At 36.6% G+C, this 19,319-nt stretch overlaps 2 protein-coding genes across 3 annotated transcripts in view; one reads left to right on the plus strand and one right to left on the minus strand.

Moving 5' to 3' along the window:
* Positions 1-7,383, plus strand: part of LOC135686051 (inositol 1,4,5-trisphosphate-gated calcium channel ITPR1) — a 54,644-nt gene extending 47,261 nt beyond the window's left edge. For both annotated transcript variants that reach the window (XM_065202202.2, XM_065202201.2), the window contains 4 exons: positions 4,054-4,219; positions 5,301-5,461; positions 5,771-5,932; positions 6,635-7,383. In XM_065202202.2, the coding sequence (XP_065058274.2) occupies positions 4,054-4,219; positions 5,301-5,461; positions 5,771-5,932; positions 6,635-6,736 (591 nt within the window). In that variant the 3' untranslated portion in view covers positions 6,737-7,383. The remainder of the gene's footprint in view (positions 1-4,053; positions 4,220-5,300; positions 5,462-5,770; positions 5,933-6,634) is intronic.
* Positions 7,384-7,803: 420 nt separating this feature from the next.
* On the minus strand, positions 7,804-18,260 carry LOC135686055 (sushi, von Willebrand factor type A, EGF and pentraxin domain-containing protein 1). Its single transcript, XM_065202205.2, has 13 exons — positions 17,995-18,260; positions 16,877-17,074; positions 16,398-16,592; positions 15,823-16,020; positions 15,199-15,387; positions 13,604-13,846; positions 13,251-13,493; positions 12,488-12,745; positions 10,767-11,155; positions 9,932-10,064; positions 9,082-9,243; positions 8,329-8,499; positions 7,804-7,900 (listed from the first exon to the last, which is right to left on the minus strand). Exons 1-12 carry the CDS (start codon positions 18,224-18,226, stop codon positions 8,330-8,332), a joined length of 2,610 nt encoding a protein of 869 aa, XP_065058277.2. The 5' UTR covers positions 18,227-18,260; the 3' UTR covers positions 7,804-7,900; position 8,329.
* Positions 18,261-19,319: the final 1,059 nt, after the last annotated feature.

The following is a 19,319-nucleotide window of genomic DNA, read 5'->3' on the forward strand; positions in this document are numbered from 1 at the left end:
GCAAATTACATGTTACAGATTACTAATAATTAAAGACATTTACAATTTGGATGTTAAAACAAAAACAAGGACAAACTACATTGACGAAACAAAACAAGAACAATGAAAGACAAATTACATAGGAGAGAAGATTTATAAAACTACTTAATGAAACCTTTCAGAGGTCTGAATATATTTTAATGTTGCCTCAAGAATTTTTGTATTTGAATTTAAAGATAATTTTTCATGACCATAAAGAATTATTTGCAGTAAAGCTTCATTCGAAAGGTTTGTTAATCCATGGGGTTGCAATATAGCCCTCACATTGTCAAGAAGATCACGTCTATCTGTATCATAAGCATGGCAGAGCAGCAAAAAGTGTTCCGTATCCTCAATACCATCATTTACTGGGCACAAAGGATTCAGGGTATCACTGAAGTTATGTTTGAATTTGTGAAAATTCAGCTTGCTAAGTCCAACACGAAGTTGTGTCAAAATGGATAAACCTTTTGGGTCGTGGATGTTGTAGACTAGCTTTTTTGTTGGACGGATAAATGCAAATAGTTGTTTTTTGAAAGCACTTACTGAGTGGGATTGTTTGATCTCTGGGTCGAGTTTTTCCCATTCAGATAAACAATTTGGATAAAAACTAGCTTTAAATTTCTCAGTTCTCGCATGTATTTGCCCTACTGAAGCCTGTCTGCGAAGAATGTAGCCTGATTTCTGAAGTTCGGGTATAGGGCTTCTAGTGTAATCTGGTGTCAAGTTATTGATTATTTTAAAGAAAGAAACAAGGCGTCTACTCCATCGTCGGTGGTTTAGCGATTCCCATCCGAGTTCATCATAAATTTTTTGGCACGATGTGCCCTTCCAAGCCCCAGTTATTGCTAATGCGGCAGAGTATTGAATGGACTCGAGTTTTTCCATCGAATTGGTCAATGTAACAGTTTGGCTACAATCATGAGTATTTTGTGGAATGTGATATATTACGTCACCATAATCCAGATGGGGACGGACATAGAGTTTATACATTTCGTTGAGCGTATATCGCGGCATATACTTTGAAAGGAATCTCAACATCCCTGTGCCTTGTTTACATTTAGAAATAATTGATTGAAAGTGACTAGCGAATGATAGTTTAGAATCAAGTATAATACCGAGGTGTTTGTGCTCGTGGACCTTCATTACTGGAATATTATTAAAAAAGATAGGAGGATGATTCGTTGGAGTTTTCTTTTTGGAAAAGATGACCTCAACTGCTTGCTTAGTTGGGTCAGGATTAAAAGTCATTCGCCAATTGTGTGCCCAAAGCTTGATGAGGTTTAAATCATGGTTCAAATCACGTGCAGCTTCATGTGGGTCGTTTACAACTGTGAAGATCGATCACATCGTCACATCATCACAACTGTGATGTCATCGGCGAATAGTTTCACATTACACGTTAAGCCATCTGTCAAGTCGTTGATATAAATTAGGAAGAATAGAGGACCGAGGATAGAGCCTTGGGGGACTCCAGATGAAATACTACCCCATTTAGAAGTTCTTCCATTCAAAACAGTGCGCTGCTTTCTATCATTGAGAAAGCTTTGCATTAGTGTTAGTAATTTACCAGAGACACCACATCGGCGATGCTTGTATATGAGACCTAGATGCCAGACCCTGTCAAAGGCCTTTGAAATATCGAGAAAAACGGATCGGACATCTACCGTGGGATTGCAGTCGAAAGCAGTAAATATGGAGTTGACTATTGTCAGTAACTGGTTGACAGTTGAATCTCCTGGGCGAAATCCTGACTGATTTGGGTTTAATAAATTATTTGTATTCAGATGATGATAAAGCGAGTCAAAGATCAGCTTTTCCAGAATTTTACCAAAGATTGGGAGAAGAGAGATAGGACGATAGTTTTGCTTCATGTTCTTACTGCCTTTCTTATGGATGGGAACTATGTTAGCTTGCTTCCAGACTTCAGGGAAAACACCCTGGCTCATACACGATTCAAAAATCAATTTAAGTGGTAGAAGAAGTGCATCATCGCATATCTTTATCATACGCACTGAGATATCATCACAACCATGAGCCTTGTTTGGATTCAATGATCGAATGATGTGCAAGATCGTATCGTCAGAGATAGAGAAGGCAGTGAGCAGTGGAATATTCGGTACAAATAATGGAGGAAGTTCGCTACCAGTATCGATTGTGGTGCACTGTTGGATAAAATAATTATTAAAAATTTCTGCTTTTTCAGAAAAATCCAACAAAAATACATCATTTTCTAACAGAGGAGGGATTATTGGTATTTTGGCTTTGTTCAAAATTTTATTGATCAAGGACCAATAGAGTTTTCTACCTGTTTCAGGATTTGAAAGTGCTCTACTATTTTCGTAAAGTACTTGTCCTTAGCGTCCTCGATCATTTTGGATCCAAAAGATATCATGTTGTTGATGGCCTCGAGCCTGTCCTCCGGCTGACCATTTCTTATGAAGGTCTTATAAGCCCTATTCTTCTTCTGTAAAAAATTTTTGATTGACTGTGTTAACCAAGGTGCCTGGTGAGACCTGACTGTGATTGTTTTGTTTGGTATAAAGTTTGAAAAGATATTCAATAGAATCTCATTTAGATTTTTGACTTTAGTATTAGGGCATGTGACTTTCGAAAAGGTATCACTCCAAGGAAACATCTCAATGCTTTTCTTTATTGCAGTCACATTTGCTCTATCATAGTACCAAATTTTGCGTTTATACGAAGGTGGAGACAAGTTTGTTACGCTTAGTTTACCAAAGATAATCTGATGATGACAATGCTCCTGTAAAGAGGGGTGAACACCCGATTCAAGGAATAAATTTGGCTGATCAGTAAATATAACATCGATGCATGACCTTGAATTTCCAATAAAGTGCGTTGGTTCACTTATAAGTTGATGAAGGTGGACTAAGGTTTTTTCATAAGAGTACATACATACTAAATTGTTTTTACGTTTTCCATCATTTATGTTTCCACAATCTGTAACTTGAGTTTAAGCACTAAGAATCTTTTCTGAAGATCCGTTTTAAGCGGATTCTAGGCTAAAATGCTTGCTGTCTCCTGTTGGAATGGATTTCTTCCCCACGTCGTTATTGGCAGTTATATTTTGGCGTCTCTTGGCTTTTGCTTTATGTTTCGAAATTAGTTTTATAAACTCGAGATAACAAGATCAATATCTGGCCTTGAGCTTGAAAGATTTCTGAGCCACTTGAGGTTTCATTTTTAGGAAGCTAAGGACCCGGGACCATCTCTTGGCACCATCTAACTTGCGGTTACTCTTCAGATAAAGAGGCGATTTTAAAGTTTTCAAAGATTTTCAGCTAACACCATTGCTTTGATGCCCAAAAATGTCTTATCCAGTTTCAGTCACTGAGATGTCTGGATACTGTATTAGCATTTTACCTACCGAATGGAGAATTAACGTGTTAATGTAAAGTACTTCTGCCTGATGACTGAGTATTTTTCTTATGCTAGGACAGAACCCCTTTCAATTCATCGTCATAAGATACAAATATAGTTGAGCAAAGTGGAAATGAAGGATTCTTGTAGACGACGAAGGAACAAGCTATTGTTGTTCAATTTTTCGTCAGTTGAAAGTGCATATTTTTTAGCACTAATTAAAGGTTTTCAGATTTCAGTGTATTCAAGTACTAACTAACGACAGTTTTCTTATAGTTTGGCTTTCATTTCCCTTTAAACTTAGATACAGGGCATGGCTTACTGGTCCATAGGCAACCTCTGGAAAATGTATCGATTTAATTACTACCTTATATCACGTTATGTATGAAATGAAACTATATAATATATAGTTTCATTTCATAGATAACGTGATTTGAACAATGTTGTTCGCATTGATTGGCGGTTTATAGCCCGTATAATATTTTAGGAAGAGAAATGGGAGGGGGGGGGAGTATTTGGCCAATAGCATAAAACAATATCCATGCTGAAAATTTATGAAAATTTTCAAAACTTTATAGCTTTGAGAGTTTAAAGTATTGGGGAAGGACTGGAGGTCAGTTCCGCATTTTCAAATAATCATCTGTTAAATTGCAGGATGCATACTTCGTGGCCAGAGTCATTTATGACTTAGTGTTCTTTTTCGTTCTCATCATCATCGTATTAAACCTTATATTTGGTGTCATAATCGACACATTTGCTGACCTCAGAAGTGAAAAGCAGACAAAGGAAGAAATTTTGAAAAATACTTGTTTTATATGTGGTAAGATACAACTTCAAGATATTCAAAACTCAACTGTTTGAATTACGTAAATCTTTTCGAAACGTGTTTTTTTCTTCATACGTTACAGTATTTACATTGGAGTGAATTTCTGTAAATTGAAACGAACTTATTTTATACCTAATTTTGCCTTTAATTTTATGACTTATAGCTCACAAATTTTTTCATTGAAATTAAGGTTCTTTTTTCTGTTGATTGAGACACGTATTCTTAACGCCCCTACATGCAGGCGTTATAAAGAAATAATTTTACTTTTAACCAATTTTTTTTTGGTAACACAAAATTTGAAGATTGCACGAAGTAGCGGAAGCATACTTAAGTATTTCATGTATACATATTTATGTACTTTGAGTATTACATACAACATGCTCCCGCGAGCATCAGGCAAATAGCGATTCTCAAAAGAAAACACCCCTGGCGTATTTTGAAAAACCAAAATGCACAAGTAACATCAGATTCTGAAATCGGTCAACATATTCTCAAAAAACCAAAATGTGCCAAAACGTATAACGAGAAAATTTTTTAAATTCATTGGGCAAGCAAGTTCGTCTTTTCATTTAGAAGTTTTGGAATCTGTTTACATCAAAATAAAGGATCCCGACTTGTGTAGACAGAAAGAATTCCTTCTCTCTCTTGGACCCTTCAACTAGCTTAGAGGTTAGCGGTCGCTGATTGGTCAAAAACAAAGAACCAATCAAACGCGTCTTTCTTCCTCTCACGTTACTTTCGATCCACACCTGGATATAAATTTTCAGCTTACTTTTAGTTATTATCCGACTTTTATACTCAGAAGAGTGTCAAACGAAAAGTACTTTAGTATGATGTGTTTCCGCTATTTTGTGCCATTTTCAAATTTTTACTTTAATGGCATCTCTGTTGATAACATATTGCACTTTCTCATCGATTCTCTTTAACATCGATTATTACCAGAGTTCTGTTTGTCTTGCACTTGTGCTCAATCCATTTGATTATTGCCACAATTATATTTTCTTCCACTGGTTTTCAATCCTGATCATCATTTTAGTGGTACGTTGAATATAATTGCGTTTTCTTTTCTTTTCAGGCCTCGACCGTTCATCGTTTGACAATAAAAGTGTCACATTTGAGGACCACGTAAATTCAGAGCACAATATGTGGCATTATTTGTACTTCATTGTATTAACAAAAGTCAAGGATCCAACCGAATTCACAGGGCCTGAGAGCTATGTTTCAGAGATGATCAAAGTTAGTTTGATTATATCGTTGCAGTATTGCGTTTTTTTCGTTAGCCATACCTTCTTGCTTTCTTCAAATGACAAAGATTTTAATGTGAATTCTGTCAAATTCAGTCGCGTTTTCAACATTTTGTATTACATTCATTTTACTGTATTAATTAAATTTCATTTCCTGTCTAAGAATTATCTATGAATGGGAATGCATACGACACAATTTATTCAGGGACATTTCATTTGTAAATGATCAGTGTTATAATGTCTGCGAAATTTCAAAATTTTCAAATTTTATTTTCTAACGGTTAATCTTTTGTACTTATAGGAGAAAAACCTCGATTGGTTTCCATATTTGAGATGTATGTCGCTGTCAGTGGGTGACACCGAAAACGAGCAAAATGAATATCGAACGTTGCAGCTGCAACTTGAAGCAACCAGCGAATTGGTGCACACCTTGTCACTACAACTTACTGAGCTGCGGGATCAGGTAGGTGCTTCTTGTTACCTTTGAAATTTAATTACCATCGCGGTTATAAACAGGCACTGACCCTGTGGCAAGGAATCCTTGCGTTCACCAATTTGCCAGTGTTATTAACCAGGTAGGTAAGTGTTATCTCAACAGAGCTCAAAAGTGATGACGACAAGAGGATCAAGAGCCTGGGCTTGTAGAAATGCTGTTTACGACAAGGATCCAAAGCGAAATTTTGAGCACGAGTCCACCCCGATGCGCTATTTCCCCGCTAGTTTGAATGAATAGAGATTCTTGATCCTCTTGATTTGATCAAGCTACTTTATCAATTGAGCTCTTGCTGCCTCCACTAGTTTGTCATTCTGAATCTTCTCCTCAAATTGTTTGAGAGCGGAAACAAAGAATAAACGAAATGCTCTGTCTAATACTGAAAAGATGTTTTATATCCATGACATCTATTTTTATTACTAGCATCCTACAGGCTAGGCTTTCACTTAAAATCTCACATTTTTATTCCATACCGTATTAACCGTCATTATCGTAACTATAATGCCACTATTGCGATCAGTATATCTACCAACATGGTAAATTTAAACTGCCATTTTTCATCGAACTGACCACCAATTAACCACTCTCTCTAGAGCCAGAGTATTAGCCACTGGCTGTCTTGCACAGCTGTCATATTTCGTTTTGTTGATTTGTTTCATATTTTCTTTCAAGATGGTGGAGCAACGCAAGCAGAAACAAAAACTAGGTTTTCTCGCTGCACCACACGCGAGGACAAATGGCTTTATTCACCATCCAAGAGAACCCTCTTACTAGTAATAATCTTATAATTGGTAGTTCTTTTGTGTAAGTACCCTCACAGACACAATGCACTCTTTTCTATATGTTCATTTGCCTTTACGCAACAGACGTATTCTGAATGAAAGGCAGATAATTATTATAATTTATGATAATCAATGTATGTAATTTATGTTCTCTAAATCAATTACCCAGCGAAAATCGAGTTCCTTGCGTTGCAGTTGGAATTCAAAGAAGTTTCTTTCAGTGCATTTTTATTACTAAAGCGCGTGAATTTGATTGCAGTCCAATTTGAGATTTTTGGAACAATTCTGTAGAAGTTGTCCAAACCATGACCAAAAGGTCTGTACCAAATTGATCGTTTAGCGCAGGCTAAGGGGGAACATGATTGTTAACAAAGTTATATTTAAAAGTTCGGTGATGCAATAACCGCCCACTCTTAATTGTAATAGATCTTGTTCGTAAGGCTGGCCTTTTCTGTTCATCTTCTTTTTTCAGAATACGTTGTTGCTGAGTTTTCGTCGTAAATTAATTTTGTTAAACACAATTTCTCGCACAAATGGGGGTACTTTGTAGATTTAGATAGCATTAATAGTCGTGTTATTCATTAAGAGCACGATCTCCAGGCATCTTTTTTGATACCAAATAGATTCAAATTTAATAAATTGCTGTTTTATTTGTATCCATCCTTTTTCTTGTCAATTGATCAACATTTTTTCATGAACACTTCTAAGCACAAATCAAGGGACAAACAACTTTGTCCCGAAATTTTCTTCAAGTAAAGATCATAGAGAGGCAAAATGGCTTAATCAAACAGTATTTTTTATTATTTTAGAATTCTTACTCCATAACCTGAGAAAACATAACGAAATCACTCTAAATCTGCAAAATCTGTTGAATCTATTGCAAATTGACTGAGACATTAATTTGATGACGTCACTTTGGCACTCTTTTTTTTCGTGTATGATTTGCCTCAAACAAAGGAGTTCTTCTGGAGGTACAATACACTCGATAATCAATTATGAAGCCTTTTTTATGAAGGACTGTTCTCTTAATCGAAGGGAAGTCTGGAATAAAAGTTAAACTTGAATAAAGCATTTCATTCAGTGGTTACAGGTAACAACTGCTAAGTTTAATACCAAATAAAGGTCATTTGCTTTTCCTTGTAACTTTCCTTGTTCTCTGCAAAAAAATTATATTTAATATAGAGTTAGAACAAAATAACTAAAAATTGATAGATTTGCTTAAAAGAACTGATGGATAGATAAGTTAAGAATTGATAGATGAGCAAAATTTTTTTCTTCCTCGTGTTTTTAGTATGTTGAATTGTCAGATGCACAAAAAAGCGGTAATACCCAAGGAGTCTGTGGACAATAAACAAGGTTGATGTTTTTAATCGCTCAAGATTGTCAGAAGTTTTTCCATAGTTTAGATCTAAAATTTTTAATAAAACTGTCAAATTACTCTCCCCTTTTGCTTAACTACTCTTACCGTTTAGTATTAAATGAAAAATATTTGAATACGAAAAAGTACAGGCGTTTGTCGTTAAACAGTTATTTCTGGTGCTTTGGAGGGGGGGGGGGCTGTATAGTGAAAAAAGACACGGTTACCTCATTTGCAGTCGCTGATATTTGTCGATCCATAGCTCGCTGTTGTCTTCCCGTTGGGGCACTTGATGCAAATTGACTGCCTCTGGTTTGGTTGATAATGCCCTTTAGGACAAACCAGACACGTAGCGAGGCCATGCCCACCTCTCGAATACGTGCCTGGTCTACATTCAGCTAGCAAACAAATACAAGCAAATTGTTCAAATTGCAGTATGAAACATACATGATTTTTATATTATTAGACTTGGACTCAACAAAATTTGGCCTTGTCGTTCAAAGGCTTTTGTGTCCCAAAGTAGGTTTTAAGAAAGCGTGAAGATTTCTTATCCTGCAGTGTTCTCGTCCTTCCTCTCGATGTGACGCAGCATCGTGGTCCCTATGCCTTGAAGTACAGAGAGCTAGCGACTCCCCATAATCAAAGCAAAAGTTTAGTAATTGTACCAGGGACTCAATCACAGACCCGTTGATCTGAAGTCCACCTGAGTCACCCTCATATTTAGAAAGCGGTGTAAATTTCTTCAATCGTTAAGAAAGTTGTTTTAAGCCTGGCCTACATATATTTTTAAATTTTTTTCAAATTTGATATGGGTTTTGGCAACATCACCCGCTCTTGTGAAACCACGCTTTTTGAAACACGACAAATGTCAGTTCTACGAGTCCCAGCAACTGCTGAAAATTGAGACACAATTATGCGAGCCGAGGCTGAGTAACAACATACTTTCCAACCTGCTTATTTCTAGAGGAGAATCAGTTTACCTTTGCAATCACTCATATCAGTGGCTGACGTGCCAAGTGTCGTTGTCCCTGCGGGGCATGCTTTGCAGTAGAGTTTACCTTCGTCGTCTTGGAATGACCCACGTGGGCAGCTATCGCAGATTTTTGTTCTTTCGTTGAATGTTGTGCCGACCGGGCATCTTGCTGTAAAAAGGATTGTGAATGAAACGTGAGTAAGATATTTAAATTGCATTCCCTTTGATGTTTTTTAATACTAATGGTCTAAGGTAGCAGCATGTAAATTTTTATTTGATACTATATTATATGCTGATAAAATTACCCTTATAATAACAATAATAACAAACTATTTTAGAAGAAGAGTATGACAAGGGTTTTGAAGATGTTTTAAAGCTATTCCCTTCATTTTTCATTTTATAACAATGTCATGAAAGGTTAAGATTGTTATGATTTATGCGAAAAATATCCCAGCAAGGTTGCTGCCAGGAACCCCAATGCAAAATATATTACATTACACGAGGGCTTGATTTCACGTTAGTTCCGGCAAAATTTAAAAAAAACCAAAAATACCAGCTTTTTGAAAAAAGAATTTAACAAACCGTTTTCAGTTTGCGCAGTAACCAAACAATCTTATGGATTAATTGTTATGACAAAGTTTAATAGAATTTTGAGATGATTCAAAAATATCAAATATTTTAAACCCAGTACCAGATCTTTTTTTATAAAATAACTAAACCTAGAACTATCGTTTATCACAAAATTTAGACCTAAAAATTTGGGACTGACCAATTGGGTGTTGGAAAATTGAGTGTCCACCTCCCTGGGCACTAGTCATAGCCATGAATGAAAAGGAAAGACAAAATATCATATTTACTGCAAAGCTTCTTTGGTGGTTGTCCAACCATTGACATTGTTGAGCCCTTTGGACATCCAACATAAACTGGATTTGAAGTTATTTGCATAAGATGCTCATTGATTCTCAGTATGTGAGCCAGAATGATCTTTATCTAGAAAATTTGGGAAAACAGTTGTTTAAAACTTCAGATTTGAAATAAATCTATCTTTGCATCATGACATTCTGAGATCACTTTGCTTCAGCAAAACAGAAATTTTCCTTTTAGAGGCCATCATGTTGCTTGATACTCTACAAATTCAGACAAGGTACCTCAGGATGTCATTTTGTTTTCTAATTGTTTGTCTAAATTGAAGCATTCTATGCTTTAAACTTGGTGCAATATCAACTTAAAGCCATAAAAGTAATCAGACAACGACTAAAAGTGTAAGATAAGGAATATGTTTATCATTGTTCAAAGAATCCAATAGTCTTCATTCCTCTATGCATGGCCTACAGACTTGGAAAAGGTTTTTATGAAAATTGCAGCTTCTCTTAAAATGCATCTTATGTCTTTTGATGCGAATTAGCTCTGCACAGGTTGATTATAGCCTTTCATTTGGTTTTGCACAGTTTGGAAACCCTAGGATAGGCCCTTTTGAGTCCAAAGTGAAGAATATTACCTAGTATGTTCCTCTCTTTTTGCCTATTTCCCAAAATAGATATTAAACCTAATCAATCTAACTGAAGTTTATTTGGAGCTCTTGAATAATTGTGTACTTGATTAATTTTTGTTTCTCGTATGGATCTATGGCTTGCAATGTCTGGGGTTACTGGTCAAAAGCCAAAAGTGATACTATAAGTATGATATCATTACCTGTTGCTGCAGTCGTTGTAAATATTGTGTTAGACGCTGTATTTCTGCCTCAATCTGCTTTCTTATCATCTCTTCCACCTTTTTCAAGTCATCTGTACTCATAAATGTTCTTCCCTGTGGTGCAGGAGTAGGTGGTGCTAGGTCAGGAATAACAACCATGTCAAAACTGATGACCATTGTTGCAACTGATCTCTTCTTTGAAGAGGAACATGTTACCGAAATGTCATCAATTTCACATCTTGATGTCATGCAGAATAAGGCCTTGATCATCATGTTACTCTTCATCTTATTTTGAAACTCTCTTCTTAGTTCTTCTTTTGTCTTGTTCTTGTTGCATGGGCCAGCCATTATTTTGAAATGTTTGGTGACTGCATCAGCTGGATAATTTTCTGAATAGAATGTTTAAATAGTGAATTAATAATTTCAAATTCTTATCTGCCACATTACATGGGACAACGATGATAACTGCACAGAATCAGTTGGCTAGGGGAACCAAGGCAAATTAAGAATCTGAATTTTAAAGATTTACAACACCAAGTAGACAGGAGGCTGCCAGGGCCGTTGTTAGCTATCCTTTATTTGTCAACAGGGAGTGGGATTTTGGGATCATTTTTCTTTGCCTTAGAGAGACTTGGAAGGAATGTATAGCAAAGATATCAACTATAAAGATAGTATGAATAGATACCACAAAAACCTTAGCAAGCAGTGTTGTATAATTTTCAAAAAGAAGCTGCAAGTTATTTGCTTTCATGAGGAATGTAACCAGTTCTGAGCTGAACAAGCTACTTTGTGATGCTAGTTGTAGGGGTCCCTCAAGGCTCACTTTTTGGACCAAACCTGTTTAATCTGCAAGTTCTTTACCTGCATGACACTGCAAGTATTTAGCAAATACAAATATGTATGCAGGTGATAGCACAGCAAATGAATTTCCTCAAGATTCTTGAGAGTGATTTTAGAAAATTATGTTACTATAGATAGTGGGAAACACAATTTCAAATAATGAATTAGGTCAGTTTCAAAGGCCTCATACAAAAGAAGCATCAGTCTGTGTTAGATCAGTGTCTAGTCAAAATGCGTTGGCATGACAATAGAATTACTGTGCAACTTGAACAAACCAAATGTATTTAAAAATCGTGCTATTGTAAAATGGAATCGGTCCGAAAAAATTCATGTTTATCAGCTGATGTTTTTGAGACTGTCATATCATCAGTATCGTACAAGGAGAAGATTAGAGGTTACAACAATTTAATGATGGAAGTTCTAGACGAATTTGTCTACGACTTGTTACTTTTTAATGCGTGCTTTTTAAGTTCTTCTTGATCCTTATTACCAATTACTTTGGCATGATTATTACTGTCAGACCGAGTCCAACTATACATGAAATCGTTAAACATTTTTGGAAAGATTATTATTAGATTATTAGAAATCTAGAAATCCCAACGTTGTCTGGAAAGCCGAGAGAAAGTGGCTGCCGACTGAGATCTTTGAAGCTTAACCCCCTTAGCCCCCTTGACCCCCTTAATGCCGCCTCTTTCAGGTATTAATAACTGCTATATAAGGACTGGTTTTCGCTTTCTAACTAGCTAAATCCTTTTTATTCCTGTTTATATCAGAGGAAACAAATTTTGCGAACAAGTATCACTCACATGCACCATTAATCGAGTGTGCCAAATGAGTTAGGTATTTAAGGATTATTTACTTTTTATGTCCAAATTACTCACTGGAACAGTCTTGCCATGGTCTAGTCCCACGTGCAATGGCGGTTGGTGGTGGTGCTTGATTGGTGCCAAGCCATATTCCACTTCCTGAGCACATGTAGAAGTCAAACAATTTTGTATTTGCGCTAGTCTTTGCGTATCCAAAGCCTTCACTGCAAGCTACAGCGCAAACGTAATCGCGCTTATGACCAGTAACTCTGTTATTGCAAACCATAGACCCATTCTTCGGTGCATTGTAGACTTCGCAAAGGTTATCGGGATCTATTAACAAAAAATAACTGTCACTAATTGAAGGTATCTCAATCTACTTTCAAACCTTTCAAATATGATGTTAAAGTTGCTACAGAGTTTTTCGGTTTTTTCAATTAGAAGTATATTTCTGAGGGCCTTTTTTGTTAATGGCTTGGCTTCACAGCTCTAACCTATTGGCACTATAAACATTAAATGTAGTAAGAAGTATTTTGTTTTCGGCCAGTATCGACTTTACATTGTAAAGGCTCTTGATTAAAACGAGATCCCTTTTATTGTCTCTTCTCTTCTTGTCGTAATTTGTCTTTTTATGCACTTTTCCTCCATACCAAGATGCTGGAAAAGAACACAATACGGAGATGAAGGGCTATTAGCCTGTTACTTAGGTCCCAGGGAATGTTTTGGTCTGTTGCTACTCTCTGCCAAAATGCTTGAAGCTTCGTCTTGAATTATTAGTTATAGGAATCCTGTATCCGTTGCATAAAAAGATCGATTATTTTAGCAGTTAATAACCTACTTTTGACTATTATTTTGAATTCGCAAATTGCCTTGTTGCCAGCCTTATCTTCTGCTGTGTAAATCACTTTGTATCGTCCTTTCCCAAACTTGAATCCATTAGGATATGTAGGCGTACGATCAACATGTCTCCCTTCGACGTTGTCATCAAATTCTGGCTCTTTCCATATCACCTGTACCTTCCCATTTGCCACAGTGCGTTCAATATCTTGTGGACACTCTACTACTTTCGGTGGCTCTTTGTCTGGAAGCAAAGGTATAACTTTTAGGTTTGTAGAAAATAAGAAACTGATAAAAGAAATAGATTTCAACTGTGATTGCCTAAGAATAAGGAAAATTTTCAAAGAAGCAAACCTTCTGCTATGTAAGTTGTTGTGCATGTTGCGGTGTTACCAGCAGCATCTCTAGCAGTATACATCACTTTCAAAGGTCTGCCTACAAAGACCCTTATTGGACTTGATTCATTTGCCTGTACTGAAGACACGACAAAATTGTCAGTCGCGCTTGCCATCGTCAGGGGAATAGATGCGTAGTTCGTGTTAGGATCATTTGGAGCGTACGTCGTATTCGCGCAGGTGATAGTTGGATCAATTGCATCTAGGATAAAAAATGGTTTTATTATGGTTTTATAAAGACTGTAGCAGGGAACCCCATTTGACAAATGCTTAGTATGCAAATTTTCAAGGGAAAATCTTAAGTTTTCATTTCAAGATTATTCGGAAACGCCTTTACAACATCTTGATAACTGCCTTTTTGGTTTGTAGAAAAACACTTTAACAATATGTAAGGCCGCCGAGAGGTTTTAAAGACCCTGGGAACAAATTGAGAGAGATGACTCCTTGTGATCGACGCAAGCAGGAAATTTTGTGTGTACGCCCTTCAGATAAGCTTAAAATTCAAAGGATTTAATAATTTTAGACGTTAATTGGTACGTCTTAGTAATTTAATTCTTAAAATCAAATTCATTACTTTATAAGACCTCTTTGACCTTGAGGCCCTGGCCCTGCCCTTACCCGTGCCCCCTCCCCCCTATTTGCCATGATCGTGTGATGATCTAGGTTATTATTATCAGACAGGGAAATTTTGATTTAATTGAAGTTTTATTGTTGTCAACAGTAAAAGCCTGTACGTATTCAAGTTTGTTATAACTGTCTGCAATCGACTCGAGGCCAGTTTTTTGTTGTCCATCACATTAGATGATCAAGCATGATGCAAGTAAGGCCCTTATATTTAGGCGAGAGAACCGCAAAAACGGAAGATTTGCTTTCAGTAGAGATGTGAATTATCTAGAACTCTGTGGAGAATTATAGTTGCCCACGTGACCTCTAGTGTGTCATGGTCATATTTGAATCCAGCAGGAGGGTCCACTTAGGTTTATTTCTTAACGCAGCAATTCAAAAATAATTGTTAAAATCTGTTTCTATAGTTGTTATCATTGTATCCAGCTTATATAAACAGGTCTATTGGTAAATCATTAGAATGTTTAAAGGTTGGTTAAGATGAAAAGAGCCTTGTTGATTCAACTGTCAGCTTTGCAATCGGTAATAGATTACGTCTGCTAGCGGTGCTTTGAGAGGTTTACAGCTTTTTACAGCATCTCCAACCATGAAATTGTGGGCTAAAGGTATTAATTTTGTTAGAATCTTTTAAAGGGTGTAATGATTAGAATATGACCCCTCATTGCCTTCTCCCTACGTCCCATATGACGGCCATATGCTTATTTTCTAGCACTTCTCATGGAATGCGGCATCGGGCGATGCCTCTGTTTTCTTTTCTGATTCTGCTGAAAAATTCCCTCTCTGACAATATATCAAAATTGCTTTTCTGCAAACGACTATATTTGTGGGTGAAAATGCTGACCTTAAACCGTCCTGGTGCCTTCAAAACCTCTTGTTGGAAAATTTCGTATTTAGATACTTTGTCTAATGCCCCAACTCTACTTTACTCACCTATACAAACAGGTGTATTGTCACTCCATCTCCCATCCTTTCCACATCTGACAAATGGTTTACCAACAAGTCTGAAGCCTGAGAGGCAGTCAAAACTGCATGGTGCATTGCATGAGCTCCTGTCACCATTGCACGCATCGTCAAGAAGTTTTCCATTTTGCGGAGCCGTTAGTCGTGGACACTTGATGTCTATGGTTATCAGAAAGGGCTATTTTTAGACAAAAGAAAACATGAAATTTTGACACATTTTTACTCTGTGTTTTCGAAATTTGTTTATGTTTCTACGGATTCTGGTTGTTTTCGCAAATGCCATGCATCCGAAAATGCTTGTTAAGGCCCTATGTCCTGACGCATTTCGCTGGCTGTTTAAATATCCCATTGGTTGGACCACACAGTAGACTTTTTGTTAGGTATCCTATTGTTAACTCTGCACGGTTGACTGACGGGAAATTGTGCCTTTAAGTTGACGCAATGCGAGTATCATTTCATTTCATTTGATGTTAAGTCTTCGATCAAATAATCATCTAGATATTCCTTCAATCCGATTATTTCAAATGGTTATCTCTAAAGATTGAAAGTTGAAGCTGAAAGTAGAAAGAAATACCTGAAACAAATCTAACCTACCCATCTGCCTCTCAACGCCTTCAGTTGGTGGGCAACTTCTCACCCCAATGTTGTTACAGTTGTCCAATGCTTCGAGGTATCGCAATGTAAACGAGTATGTCCGCTTTCTCTCTTCTTTCGGACAGGGGGCTCCGTTATCTTTTATCAATGACCATTGAGTCCATTCCCGTTTAACACAATCCTTGGTCGGGCAACGGCCTAAGGGAATGATAGACTATTTTATTTGCAGTTCTGTGAAATTGTTCTTATTTTAAGATAAATATTTTTAACTTCACTGGAAAAGGGAGAACGTAATTCTGAAATGTATTTACAATAATGGAAGTTAAGAAAAAGACCATAAAATATTTTAATGCTATCAAATCGCGTTACTACATAGACGATCCATTAGTGATTTTGCCCGAAATTAAGGCAGTATTTCTCTGATTATTTGTGTCAAGAACATATGGAAATAAGCAAATGTGTGCCTTAGGACATAGTTGCAAGCTTTATTGCAAGATATGCTACATTTTATTATAGTGACAAATGATAAAGTGTCCATAATAGTGAAAACGATACTCCTAAAAAAGCCAACTTGCATGATATCCGTTCCCTGTTTCGTGGTTGAGGACAGTCTGGATTAACACTACTGCAGTTATCAGGTTTTTCCTCGTATTTGTAATGCGGAGTAACTGGTTGTGTGCAAGTTTGTCTTTCACAGCGGCCATCTGGGACATGTCCTGCCCAAGCTGTCCACGGGTGAAGCTCACATCTTTCAGCCTTTCTGCACCTGCCTGGACGCAAATCACATATCACTGCATTTGATGGTACCGAAAAGAAATCGTTTATTAAACCATTAGTTTTTCAATTAAAATTATTTTAGGAAAATTCACTTCTTTGGTTTGTTATCAAAATTCCATTTCCATTGAGACCCTACATCAGCGAAACATTAGATGGACCTAGAATGGGCTTTACGGAAAGATTACATGAAATTCGTCAACGAGCCTACAAAACCAGATTCAGAAAATTTATATTTATAGGTAAGTTATAAGTTCTTGTTTTTTAGCATCAAACTTACATATTGTTCTATCTTCACTGTCTTGATTTCTAGGGCAAGTGCTCGGAACGTTGCCACAGCCACCTACAAATTCTTTGTATATGGTAACTGGAGTTGCCCTTCTTGTTCGTCTCTGCTGTACACATGCCCTGTCACGCAAGGCTCCGGTCCAGGCTTCCCAAGACGCCCATTGGCAATCCTGTAGCTCCTTGCAACTGCCTGTTTAGATGAAAGTCAAAGTCAACACGTCAAGCCACAGCCTATCGGGGATTTTTATGAGGTGGATAAACAGACCTACTGCAAGAGTACCCAAGTGTAAGGTTTATTGCAGTAGGGCTGAGTTACAGTACATTTCTTCAAATTTTGATAACTGCATTTACAAGCACGCCAGGTTTACTCTACCTTTAGGGCAACCCAGGTCAGAAGTAGCCCCCCCCCCCGATCAGTTTTTCCCATTGTAAACGACCTAGCAGAGCTAACACTGCTGCGAACGTCAACTTTACAATGCAATTTACAGTCTATGTGACAATCTGAAAAATTTACCCGACTGTCGGGCTACCCAAGCTGTAAAATTCTGCTTGTAGATGCCAGTTATCGCTGACTCGGGTGTTAGGATAACATTATTTCTAGGGTTAACCTCCCTCTTTTTAAACAGACCCAAATTTTTGAAATTTTCCAGCCTGCATTCTTGGTTATCTAGATGATCTCATAAGTATTCAGTTTTCAACAAAACAAGAACAAGGCTAGATTAGAGGTTTCCTATGTTGTAGATTTTTGGACAAGGCAAAGACAATTTTGCTCACCGAGAGAAACAGCTAACTAGAAAATCTATTTGTATTAATTCCTACCTCTAGTAATCTTAAAACATGTAAAGCTTAATTATTTTCCGCTGTTTTACTCACAATTGAGCAGTTACACTGAGACAATCTAACCAGCCTACTAATTAAGAAATTTGTTCGCTTGCTAGTAATAAAGAGCGGATATTTAACGTGTTAACACAGGGTTTCATCAAAATTGACCAATGATCCCTGCTTGGTGACCTATTCAGCATTTAATGATATTTGCTGCTACAAATGAGAGTAATATGTGGTAGCGTCCCAAACTTTAAGTGAACAAGTGGAAGTGGAAATGGAACTCACATGCAAATCGTGCTTTGTGCTTTCCTTTACAGTAAACGTTGGCCGGACAAGAATGTGGCTTGGTGTATGTGTGAACTGTAGTGACCGACTTTGCTATTTGAACTCCACATTTGTCGTGCGCAATCTGTGGAGCCCATGGCTTGAATGTCTCAACACACACAATATGAATGCAGAAACCGTCTGCAAATGGATATGCACATGCAAGAAGAAGCAGAAGGTAAATTGTAGCCATTTTTCCTCCCACTAACAATCACTTCATTATGTTTTTATGGTGTCACTTGTGTTATAAGCTGTGTAATGAACGGCTAATGCAACGTAAACATGCCAAGGTGCGTAAACAGAAGGCTAATTGATATTTGAGTTGTTTTTTCTTTTTATTCATAATGTATAACTATTTTTTCACGCAAGTAGCTGCCGATCGTAGAAAATTAAACGACATTCATTACCTCTGTCACTTCATAACCGCATTTAACTATTGCTCGACTATTCTCTTCGTGGAGTTATTCCAATATTCGTTAGACCAATATTCCAATTTTAACGATCTGCAGCATCTTCCCAACTTGATAAAATTCGTTAGTGCACGAAGACAAAACATATCTCATGAAAGTGCACTCAACTACTTTCATAAGTATTGTAAATGCAAGGCAGCAAGGCATTTATATGGTGCTGCTTCTTAATTAATATGGGGCTATTTCTGGATTGATATGGTGCTACTTTTGAATTAATATGGCAATATTTCTTGATTAATATGGTGCTACTTTTTGATTAATACGATACTTCTTCTTAATTGGTATGGTACTGCATCTAATTTTTTATGGTGCTACTTCTTAATTAATATGGCTCTACTTTTGAATTAATATGGCAATATTTCTTGATTAATATGGTGCTACTTTTTGATTAATACGATACTTCTTCTTAATTGGTATGGTACTGCATCTAATTTTTTATGGTGCTACTTCTTAATTAATATGGCTCTACTTTTGAATTAATATGGCAATATTTCTTGATTAATATGGTGCTACTTTTTGATTAATACGATACTTCTTCTTAATTGGTATGGTACTGCATCTAATTTTTTATGGTGCTACTTCTTAATTAATATGGCTCTACTTCTGAATTAATATGGCAATATTTCTTGATTAATATGGTGCTACTTTTTGATTAATACGATACTTCTTCTTAATTGATATGGTACTGCATCTTATTTTATATGGTGCAACTTCTTAATTAATATGGTGCTACTTTTGAATTAATATAGCGCTAATTCTTAACTAATATGGTACTTTTTCTTAATTAATATGGTACTTTTTCTTTATTAATTTGGT

Source organism: Rhopilema esculentum, chromosome 6, assembly GCF_057945365.1.
Source record: "Rhopilema esculentum isolate cy_ngs chromosome 6, ASM5794536v1, whole genome shotgun sequence".
NCBI lineage: Eukaryota > Metazoa > Cnidaria > Scyphozoa > Rhizostomeae > Rhizostomatidae > Rhopilema > Rhopilema esculentum.

What these genes read in the sequence shown, in the direction of transcription:
- LOC135686055 (XM_065202205.2), bottom strand. Translation starts at nt 18,226, where the DNA reads ATGGCTACAATTTACCTTCTGCTTCTTCTTGCATGTGCATATCCATTT. An exon ending in AAACAGGGAACGGATATCAT is followed by an intron (nt 16,021 to 16,397) that starts GCAAGTTGGCTT and finishes TCATTCCCTTAG; the next exon opens with GCCGTTGCCCGACCAAGGAT. An exon ending in TACAACGACTGCAGCAACAG is followed by an intron (nt 10,065 to 10,766) that starts GTAATGATATCA and finishes CAAATTTTCTAG; the next exon opens with ATAAAGATCATTCTGGCTCA.